The sequence below is a fragment of the Mercenaria mercenaria genome, unplaced genomic scaffold, assembly GCF_021730395.1.
Source record: "Mercenaria mercenaria strain notata unplaced genomic scaffold, MADL_Memer_1 contig_3681, whole genome shotgun sequence".
Lineage (NCBI taxonomy): Eukaryota > Metazoa > Mollusca > Bivalvia > Venerida > Veneridae > Mercenaria > Mercenaria mercenaria.
Genome location: NW_026461844.1, coordinates 26561 through 38929, shown reverse-complemented (window position 1 = coordinate 38929; position 12369 = coordinate 26561). Strand labels below are relative to the sequence as shown.

Below are 12369 nucleotides of genomic sequence, written 5' to 3'. Positions count from 1 at the left end.
ACTTCAGTTTAATTGTTTTTATGACCTAATGAAATAAATGGTAAACTTATGATCAAAATCAGCGCTTAATATTGTATTCTATCGTATTTTCAGGAAAATATGGCAACATAATTATTTAAAATATGTCTTGCTTTGTTCTTTATTTCTTCGAAAAATAATAAACAAATCTAATCATTCACATTTTACGTAGCTTCAAACATTTTATTTTTAAAGTATGAAATATATTTGTTATGTTGTTTATTTATTAAAACAAAAAAAAAGCTTAAAATGCTTACAACAATACTCCTTGTCTGTCTTTTTCATGAAAAAAGCATTCGAGCTTGCAATAATCAGCCTCACAAACGATTTTGAATAAAAGTTGTATAGCTAAAACAGTATTCGTTAAATAGGCTAGTGTCAAAGCCCTTTGGTCTTACCCAGCAAACACATGACGTTGCATAGACGTTGTACTTACGTTAGACCATGGCATTGGATGACTGTTGGATTTAGGTTGTAAATGAAGGTTTTAAGACGCCATAATCCCACGTCGATACAACGTCGTGAAACCAACCAATATCCAACAGTAATGCAACCTTAACCCAACAATAATCCAACCATAACGCAACATGTTAACCACTGCTTTCTACCATTGATTTTTCTATTTTAGGCATTGAATTTCTGCTGGTTTAACGTTGGAATCTTACTTGTGATCCAGCATTTTAACATTTAGCATCAGATTGAAACATTCGTATGCAATTGTCCAGAATAATGAATATAAAGCAAACTCGATTTGTCGTTAATGTTGTCGGTTGGACATTTAAACATTCACATTTAATGGTGTATTACTTTCTTATGACACAGTGGAACAACAGCTTAAACATAGAGAGAAGTAAACTGTAACGCTGGATCTTAAGATTAAGCTCTGTAAGTAATTTCCGATTAAGCTCATTTAAAATCTGCACATTAAAATGATTTTCAAATTGGATTGTTGCCTCTGTACTCCAAATATAGAAGGATCATCATTTTGAAATTAACATATGTTACACTAATTTTCCTAAATCGTAAGTTACATATATTTATTACTACAGACATGAGAACTGTCAGATTGCAAACTGTTGTCATACCTCTGGATCTGCAGCTTAGATCAAACACTTAGCCAAAAAATGAATATTGGACAGTTAATGTCTTACTTTTAGTTTTCATGCACTTCAGATATATTTTTGTCTTTCAATTGTTATAGGTGAACGAAGATTTCAGGAATTGCGCTGATTCAGTTTTACAGGCAAGTGCAAATTTGGAGTGTATAATTGACATGAAGTGTTTTCCCTGCTTCCAAAACAGAAAGGACACTTTTTAAAACACAATATATATCTTTAACCTTTTCCATAATGCATAAGTTGTATTTATTTAGTACTACATAGACAAGACCTGTCACATTGCAACCTTTTATCTTACATCTCTTAATCCGGATCTGCAGTTTATGTTCAAAGAAATTTAAAAGAACAAACTGATAGGTTATTGCAATTTAGATATCTGACGGTTGCTTTAATGTCTAAAAAAATTAAAATTAAATTATTAGACATAAAAAGAGATTAAAGAAATTGCTATTGTTATTTGGAAGTTTCATCTTTCAGGTGCATGATACAGCTAGAAGATTTTACTGATGTGACTTTCATAATTCAGTTTGATACACTATATATTTCATATGATAAAAACATTTCTGTAACCATGCTTTAAGTGTTTCAACATAAGCAAGAGTGACGGCAATCAGAACATGCGAGGGTCATTGAACTGGTAAATCAAATATAACATAAACCTGTACACTTCTATCAGTTTACAAATAAATCGTGAACTGTACTTGATTAACTTAAAAGCATTATTTGAGACGTACCATTTAATTACATTTTAACTGAGACAATATCTAAATACGTAGCGACAATAATTTACATTTAGTACTTTTAAACTACTGTATATATGACTTTAAAGATTATGGTTATCTTTCACAAAGAACATTTGCTTTCTTCATTCTTCAAACAGTGCAGCCAATTTTTTTTTATTGTAAGGACGGTAAGACAGAGATTAAACTACAATTTGAAATGCGATAAGAATAAGACTATGCAACTGGAATGTAATTTTTGTTCAGCAGCTATTTTTTCAAATCAGGACAAATAAAATCTTGAAATGAATTCGGTTGCTAACATGCAAGTACAAGGAACATTTTGTTTTAAGAAAAGCACACATTTTACATTCTTTCTCATTTTATAAGTTATAATTACTTATAAGGATGGAAACAACAGATAGATGTCACATTACACCATTTTGCTATACCTATCTACATCCGTATCTGTAGGTAACAACTAAAGATACACAAGTAAACAGTTTAGATACTGAAATATTAAATATCTTACTTTTGAATTATTCTCTTTCAAAGATGCACATTTCGTTAAATTTTGTAATAGGAAATGCAGATAGCAGGAATTGCACTGAGGCATTTAGGAGTGGCACCTTTAAAGTGGAATATGCAGCTGAATCTGTTTTCTTAAATGAATAATATGTTTGTAAATGTCAACATTTCTTTTGCAACAATTTGTATTCCATGTAATTAAAACGTATATAGCCATGCAGACATCCAGAATGGATTTCAACACGACAAGGATCAACGACGATCAAAACCAGTGAATCAATGAATAAATCAAACGGGAATTTTAATTTTAATGCAGTACACTAATTCTAATTTACTGAAATAAAACATAGACTTAAAGTACCTTTTTGCTGTGAAGTATCATTTATATTGCATCATTATCTTACATTGAACTAATGTTTGATTAAGGAGGTAGTATACCTTGTTACCATGGTAAATTCAAATTAGTTGAACCTCATCAATTTATTGTATTCCGTGTAATTTAATGTTTCAGCTGCTACAATCTCGTGTTGGTTTATCTATGTCCCTTCAAGTGCAATTTTTATCAAGGTTTGAAGCACATGGCACACCAAAGGTATTTTATATCTAAAGGAGAAGCAAAATTCGGATATTTAACACTTTTCAATGTATTTCGGTTTCCCTGTTACCCGTAGAAGTCTGCGTAGTTCATAATTTTACTAGTATGCGCGTTAGCTTTCTAACTTAAGCCTAAAATGTCCCGGTGCTCATGTTTCCATGGTAACGCATTTTCTCTTATTTTCCACGGTAACGCATTTTCTCTCATTGTTAAACAACTCTGTTTTTTCAACGGTTTCAGTGCCATTCTGTTAATGACCAACACTTTACATAACCATGGCAACAGGGATGTTTTAAAGATCTTATATCTTGTTTTTTATCGTAATTTCTCAGAAAAATAGTAAATAAAATTATCTTTCTCGTTTAGTGTAGCTTCAAAACATTTTATTTCTAAAGTTAGTAATATTTTCGTGTAATTTGTATTTATTTAAACTTCAAAGCTTAAAATACTTGAAGCAGTGTCCGTCGTCTGACAATGTTATGAAAAACCATTGTGCTTGCAATTTTATATTCTCATTGATAGTGTTGAAATACAGATAAAGAAAGGTTTCCTAAATGTTTGATTTTTACATTTAGATATTTATGTTACGGGATTCGTTTTAATGGTAACATTAATTTAATTTAAGAAAGCACTATTTTCTACTGAAATTTGAACAATTTTAGAGCATAGATTTAGTATATAATTGCCAAGTTATCAATGGAAAAGGAAAAATAAGTATTACAAATCAAACTGCCCAATCTATATTTGAAAATGGCTGTAATAAATAACCTTTCACCCAGCTATATTCCCAACAGCATCAGTTACCATCATCCATTTTCTTACATCAATCCCGTCCTTAAACAGCTGATTTCATCGAAAATGGGATAGAAATAGAAACAAAATGACATCATACAGATGAGAAAGTTACAGTTTCAATCTGAAAATCAGGAAATCTCTGAACTATATAAAAAAGTGTGTTTTTCTTGTCTACCTGGCAGAGGATACATACATTTGTCCGATCATGTGCCAGGACCATATTCCTCTATATTTGTTTAAGGGAAATAAGCATGCACTTAAATGACGTTGTATAGAACCATGTTATAAACTATATACATAATGCCAGGAAATATCCAGATACATTTGTCAGTGCGATCTGTTTTGAACGTGATAAGCAAGAACAGTGATCTTTTATATCTGCCTGAGAATGCCAGATGTTTTTCCAAACCTCGGAGTAGCATGAAGAAAAAATATTTGCTTACAATTTTTGTTCACACTGTTCCTTTGGTTTGGAAAGTCTTTCACCGGCTGATGTAAGATTCTTAGGAACTGCATTTTAATTTTCCAGTGAAACATAAATGTATGATAATAGTAATAGAGTGCGATGTGTCGTAATGGAATGACACTAGGTTAATTGATTATGTAAATGTATTATCCGTTGCTGTCTTCATTATAATTTACCTAATTTTTAACAATGAAAACCAGATGTGACTTTGTAACAAACAACAGAGATAAAACATTCGATCAATGCAAAACCTCTTCAGGAGATGATATGATTTTTAATTTTAATATCATGACAAAATAGCTATATATGGCATCAAAAGTGTAATGAAGAACACATTTCAAATCTACCAACATGACTATACGTTACAAAGAGGACAAACAATAGAATAATATCTCTTGTAGTATTACTTTGAAATACAAGTTTCATTACCTTAACATGAGAATAGAATAAAGCATTTGAACAAAATGCATTTAATTTAAAGTTTTCTAGGTAACATTTAAAATATTACATTTTCTGGATATGATGATATGGTATCATGATAAATGTTGTTTATCTAGGAAACTTGTTATTACTGTCATCTAGAAAAATACTGACATCAGAGTGCTGACTGCTGAGACGATTTCCCGTAAAAAGTGGACAAAAATGTATCAGATGTGCCTATAACTATGTTCTAAAATTCTTACTGAGAAATCCCATCAGAAATATTCGTGACGTAAAACATTTACCCGAAAGAAAGATATGTTAAATTGTTGTTTAATATATCGTTTAAGACAATACTAATAATGCTGATTGAGTATCTAAAACCACCAAAATGATTTCGGTCATATGTGGGATCGACAAAGTGTATTAAGGGAAAACAGTTTTAAGGAACTTTCGTGAAAAGAATAAAAGATCAATTGTGCAAAGTTAGAGAGAATATCACGACAATTCATCGAAGTAGTTGTACTAAAATATTGGCAAGGACGGTCCATTCACAGCCTAGAAATACTTCTCCAATTAAAAGAAATGAAATGTTGAGTAAAAGTGTTGCCATGTTTATATTCTATGCTTTTACGACACGAAAAACCTTTTTAAGTAAGAAAATAGCATAATTACTAAAGTGAAATAATAAAATAATGTGTTACAAACTTCGTACGAACTCATTGCAGTTGTGATTATTTACTCGGAATACATAAATTATGAACGCATGTATTATTAGTATGTCTTAAATTAATAATGCAATAATTTTGAAAATTGCTTTTCTTTGATTTTTTTTTTACTTCAGATTATAATAGGCAATATATGCATAAGCATTCAAGCCCTAGAAAAAACCTTTAAATTTCATTATATCTAAATTTCCTTAATTTGGTTTAAGTGTAAAAACGTACATGGTATAACGATGTTTCAGTGGTACAGTAACAAGTAGTGCTTAAAGATTATTACAATATTCTATAGTTTTACAGTACTGTTGATCTTTATATCATCATTTGTTCAAGAATATGCAGTAAAATGTAACATTTATGCCATAAACTACCCAGAGGTCAGGTACAGCTAGTTTCGATCTTTTTGGTTTTGTACATACATCACTAAACGACATTTAATCTATATATCCATAGTATGTCTTTAATATTTAAGCAATTTTATTTTGTTAATGAGTAAGACAAAACCCCTTGATGTTCCAAGAGTAACTTGAAATTATACGCTTTGTGATATTATTGTAAATAAAACGTGATGTTATTGTAGTGAAATTATCAGCCGAACATTACTTGTTTAATTGAAAGATTTTAGTATTACGAATTGCCATATTTCATGAAATATTTTAGACATTTTCATAAACGTTACTAAGAAATTCCTTAAACATTTTGACAAAGTGAAGAAATGTTCTTAAATTTGTATTCAAAAAGCAGCTTAGAAAAACATATTTTTCGTTAAGAAATTTCGTATCATCTCTGTTGCTAAGGAAAAAAGCTTAGCGTGCTCCTTCATTAATCGCAGAACGATGACTGATGTCATCTACTTGCTGTGTGTTCTTCAGATATTTTTTACGAAAAACACAACCAGTGGCTCGTTCTTTACGTTATTGTTTGCGGTAAGTAATGTAATATCCGAGAACTTACATTAAAAATGATATGAAGAATTTCTGTGTGATGCTTGCAGATAGTTGCCGTTTAAATTAGATTTATCCTGGATTTCTGCAGCGAGTCAGACATTCACAAATTGTCATTCGCGATGTTGGTTATAATTATTCGTCTATTATAAATGTGTAATATTGGTAACGACAACATCTATATCTATTTAATTTCAGATATTAGAACATTATTTTCTTATGAGTTGTTTTTTCACTTCCAGTTTGAAGATTTTGCTTTTATTTGGAATGTACATCAGTTGCATAATTTTAATCATCCGGACTAACTGCAAAAACTGTTTTTACTTGTATGGACAGGTCAATGGGGTCAACGCTCTTATGAGGAATTGACAACTGTCACCTACACAACACAGTAAAGTATATCATATTAAAATAAAACAAACAATAATTATTACATCCATTCACTGATTTGTTTTCAACATACACTAAAAAAGTAAAAATGTAGCATGTACATTTTGTGATATTTGATGAATGACCATGGAACATGTGTTGGTATTCGTGTAAATTTGTACTAAAAGTTGATACACCGCCAAATGATTGATTATTTGACCAAGATGTTCAATCATAAAACGATCGAGCTATTTTTCCAATGCAAAATGCTTTTGTGTTTTATCAGATGTGAAATTTCAGAATCCTGTACAACAGTCTGTTCGGTATATTTGGTGACTCCACCATTCCGAAATAACTGACTGTTAAATGATCTTGTGGTGTAACACTGCTTCAACACAAAAATTGAAAAAGATGAATGAGTTGATAATAATTCTAATAGAACTGTTGGACAAATGGTTGCTCACTAGTTTAAATTAACACTTAATTTGGTAAAACATTATATTGTTTAGAATTGCATTTACTTAATCATGACACAAGCTCAGCGTGCACACGTGACAAGACAAAGACTATGCTTTGAATACCAAAAACTATTTAAGATTTACTGATTGGATTTAGTGAATAATGATAAATGTATATCAAAATATCTGAAAACGAGTTTCCTTGACTGTATTGTACAGAAGATGCTAACCTAACACAAGCTCTTGGTAAAAATATTCAAGTACATGCAGTCAGAAGAACCTCACCCTGTAAACAAGGGGTCCCGGGTTGGAGACCCTGACTGATTACACATGTTTCTCATTGTTTCAAAATATTCAATATCCCATGCTAAAGGTACTTACTTTAATGTATTTCTACATATTAAAATTCCCATTTCATTAATTTCTGGTAGTGATTTCACACAAAAATTGAATTGTTATGGTATTTGATAACTGACATTTCACATTCATTTCACAGCTTCATTGCAAGAAGATACTCTGTGTAGCTGTAGCAGAAATAAAATACGTGTACCTTTAAGTCATACTCTTTTGGATTTAGTCCACTGTCATTTGTAATCTCGCTCGAAAGTAGTTGAGAAATATAGCTACATATACCATTATTCCTTGGTCTAAGAAATAAAAAATAACATGTATGAATCTCTCCTGGGGACCGAGACTGGATCCGAAGATGACGTCATCAATATGGCGACCCATTACGAAAATAATATTGCTGAATAATGTCTGAAAAAAAGCAGTACAATTGCTTATAATATCGGATATCATGTCATTAAACAAGCCAATGTGACATTTCAAATGTTTATATACATTTTACACGTCGCTTCTATCTCTTGATATTAATTAGTTTCGACTATCCTTATGGTGCTGAATTTGAAATATGATTATTTCCGAAAGTTACAAGAAATATAACATACAATAAGCGGATATAAATTACCAATATCTGCTTTCAATAAGTACATAGAAGGAAAGGAATTTGACGAAAATTCAGTACAAATCAGTGTCGGTACAAACAGTTGTCTATGCTCTAATTGTAAGATCATGTGCAAATTACATGTATTGTTTGCAATTTTATCTTGATCAGATTTAAGCATGATCAAGATTATTATGCCAGTAGAAGTTATACATATCTTAATGCAAGTGTTAAATTCATGATAGTCTTCTAAATTTCTCACAATTACTGGTTAATTATATTCATTCAAACTTGACATCAACATTGAGAGTGTTGTTACTTAATTCGACTTCAGCCCCGCGATAACAGCTATCTACACACAGTATTAGTTATTACCTCTGCATTTAAAACTTTCTGAGTTTAACATAGGCTTTTCTGCAATTACGCTAATTGCAGGAGGAAAGGCATCACTGGTAGGTGCAGGTGTTAATGTTGTCATAATTGTAACAAAGCAATCATTTCATTTCTTTCTTTCATCATCGCTTCTCAACAGATCCGATACGTGATCTACTCTGATGGTAATGCAACGTTTCAACACACAGCCTCCTTAAACCGTAACACTGCAGCAATGCATGCATAGTTTAGAACATGATAAATACATGAACAAAGTAAAACATATAGACAGCAAGCTCAAAAAAACGTAAAAATAAAGGAACGTAGTGCGGCAACGCCTGCAAATAAAAACGCTGGTGTGTTTAAAACAGTAGTTTGGCAAAAAATGCTCACACTCTATATTCCCACCATAATCCAATATTATATTATACCAGATTTATAAAGCGCATATAAAACAGTTTATCATTTTACCAAATACATTTGGGAACATTTCCATTGAATTTGATAAATAAATCAGCCGTGCCATGACATTATCAACATAGTGGGCAAATGACGTAATCGAGTAAACGCCACGTAAAGTTGACGTCAAAATCGTCACGCATTTTTTTAATTAGTGTAATATGTGAAGCGCGGTTTTTCTAATTAGCGACGTGCAGCTTGACGAACAGTGCGCAACCTGACGTATCCATGGAGTGTTGTAAACAAAAACAATACAAGTAGTGGGCGGTCCCGGTCAACCAACTGTAGCTATAAATAATGGCAGAAGGCGGAGATGAATTACAGGTATATATTAGAGGGAAGCATTTATATTCAATATATTCGTTCAATAGATCTACTTGTTTTCGATAAGACACGTCCATTTAAAAGTTCTGAGAGTCGCACTTCTACCAGAGTCTTTCCAGGCTTGTACAAAAAAATTGATATCTCAGATATTTTCCCTATTTCATAAAATAAAGATCTAAGATCATGAGCAAGTCAGTACCCAACAGTTTGAATAAAATGATCGTGACCAATAAGGATCTAGATCTACTGAGATTTTTTTTTCGACTGGCTGAATCAGGCCGGGTCTCGTATCCATGCCCATGGTCTAGTTAATCTACAGTTTCATGCTAAAGATTTATCCGTAAGCAGTATAAAAACCACTAAACCATGTTGCACTGGTTAAATATTCGTTATTTTAAACATGATTACCGCAACTAGTATTCAATAAAGTTAAAAAAACAACAATAATAAAGCAGCCGTCAAATAACAGACATTGACATGCACGATTTGTCTCCCTTGTTCGATTAAATATAGCGCATCACCCTGTGTCAACAAGAACGTGTTGTAGGTGTCTTGACCGTGCGTAAATGCGGAATAAATTTTAACTATCAGTTATTCATTGTAGTCATATTTCTTATGTTTAGGAAATCAATGATCTGTTCAATGACCATTTTGGTATAGCAGAATCGTCAGCTCTCATTAGAGAAGGCACATCAATTCATGAAACAGAAAGCTGTTCCGCAGAATCGGAAGACAGAGATATTGAGGTATCAAATGATGTCCTGGTAATACATTACTTTGAACAAAGTTTAGATCATGAAAATGAAAATCCATTCTGTGAATCTAACGATCTACCGGTCTAGTGGATAAGGTGTCGGCCGCTCAATCCAGGGGTCGTCGGTTCGAGCCCCACTGGGGTCACGACCATGACTTCTCATATGACACCAGTACTTGTTTTCCCAGGAAGCGGACTCGAGAGTGGTTTCAATAAGCTTGAAGCTTTCATCACAATCGAGCTAAAACAAATTAGTATAAACTAAACTAAACATCATATTGGATACGGTTTGTCAGTAGATCTAATTAGGTTTTAAAGCAATGTTAAAAATGAAGCATTAATTTCTAGATATATTAAAAAATGTCGAACGATCTTGATGCCAGTCCCTTTATTGCAAACTTGTTTTTCCTAGGGCAAAATAGCGTATCTTTTATGGCGCGTTATGACAGGGTTGCACAAGGAAATCGAGCTGCACATGCAGATCCCTGGTCACAGCAGATGCCTGATAGACGCTGGGTTTGCAAATTTTAAGAGACTTTACAGGTAAGTATTATATCAAAAACGCATATAAATCAGTACCCACCTTTTGGAAGGTGATTGTGCGCAAAATTTGTCCCACAATTATTTCATATCTATACGCGGTACAAAGAGCATGCGGATCTGATCTCTAATATCATCGTTACAGACTGGTTTACAAATGTATATGAAATTTTCCGGAGACGCCGCCTAAAAAGTAGTTGTGGGATTTTTTTTGTAAAAACTCTGTAAAAAGTATTAGACATGTGTATCATATGTATGCAGCTACATTTTAATGCGTCGTTCCAGCTTTTTATTTTGAAACTGTCATTTTTGATGTTCCATTTGTTTTATAGACGGTGTGATGCCGACGCATTACATGACTTATCATAACAAGTCAATAAGTCCTCAACCGTAAATGAAGCTGTGATGTACCCGGATTGGATATGGTATGACTGGAAGACATTCTGTAACCAGTATTTCAAAGCACTTACCGGAATTTCATCATATCAACATTTCAGGTATATAGATCTGGCATTTTATACGTTGTAATTTATGATGATGAAAGTTCACAATGCATGGTGAGTTTCTTTGTTGTCACAGTGTATAAGAAACTCTTTTTCTAATTATTCCAGAGTTGTGTACGATAGACCAGGGATGGTGTTTGTGAAGAAAACTCCCGATGGTGAAGAAAGGTCCTTTTCGATTACTCGAGACCAGAGTACCGTGTTTGTTGCAAACCACCTGCCAGAAGTGTTAACTGCGGGTGGTCTTTTAATTGAAATGCAGAGGTATTTGTCCATTAGACCATACGTACGACAACTAGCGAAAGATGAGACCTGTCCTCTGCCTAATAATGAAGAGTGACATTACCTTCGTTTAATATATGGAACGATCAATATGTAAACAAAATAAAGTGAACTATCTGCGCTTCGGACGACGTTGTTTTGAGAGGATTACAATGTTAAAATGAGAATATAGATAAAGTACCTTTTTTGTATTTCTACGCAAAGCAAGTAAACGTTAAGAAGTTCATTTCATAGATCTAATTTGTAAATCTGCCTTTATTTGAAATGGTCTGACGAAGCCTAATCGGACACAGATAAATTCTTGCAAAAGAAAATACTCAGTCTGATTATTTTTCCTGGTGTGATTGTTTATTAGGTATATAAATTGTTGCAAATTTAATTTTTGTGTTTTCTTTTCTTTTTTTCAGGACAGGTATCTGTTTTAAAATACAATTTTTACAACTTATGTTATAAATATCTGTTTAATACCGACACTAGCGTTATTACCAATTACCTTATCACATTACGTCGTTTTGTTGTATAGCGACGTCAAGGACGTCAAAAAAAATTTCTTACCGTGACACCTACACAACAATGAATAATTTTTCAATATCTTAGCAGTGCCATAAAATAATAACACTGGTCTCAAACGTTTCATAAAAGAGTGCAGTTTTTGAATCCGTTAAAAGTGAAAATGTGATTTTTGACCACTATGTTGATAGTGTCATGGCACGGCTCAAATGCTGTTTTGGCACACCTTGTAACAGAAGTGTTTTTAAATAATTATTGCTAAAAAACTTTAAAAAAAACAACACACACACAAGTCTAAATTACGATAAACACCTTTGTTTGTTTGTTTTGTTTGTTTTTCAACAGTATTTCAGTTATGTAACGGCGGGCAGTTAACCTAACTGGATTCTGTACCAGTACAAACAAACTTATCCACATGTATCAGCGGTTGAGGAAGAATGATTTGAGACACAATGTCTTTTATCAAATCGTCACAGAGAACATACGCCTCGCCCAGGGCTCGAACTCGCAACCCCACGGTCCGTAGA

The 12369-nt window shown here is 32.6% G+C and overlaps 1 protein-coding gene across 2 annotated transcripts; it reads left to right on the top strand.

Annotated features, from left to right (window-relative positions):
- Positions 1–10415: 10415 nt before the first annotated feature.
- LOC128553294 (uncharacterized) lies at positions 10416–11968 on the top strand. Of its 2 annotated transcripts, XR_008369312.1 has the most exons (3): positions 10416–10550; positions 10880–11044; positions 11159–11966. XR_008369312.1 is itself a non-coding variant. In XM_053534425.1 (2 exons), the coding sequence occupies exons 1-2, from the start codon at positions 10450–10452 to the stop codon at positions 11388–11390; spliced, it is 333 nt and encodes a 110-aa protein (XP_053390400.1). In that variant the 5' UTR covers positions 10433–10449; the 3' UTR covers positions 11391–11968. The 2 variants fall into 2 exon arrangements, 1 of the variants encoding a protein (XP_053390400.1); XM_053534425.1 differs by lacking the exon at positions 10880–11044 and having other exon boundaries at positions 10433–10550; positions 11159–11968.
- Positions 11969–12369: the final 401 nt, after the last annotated feature.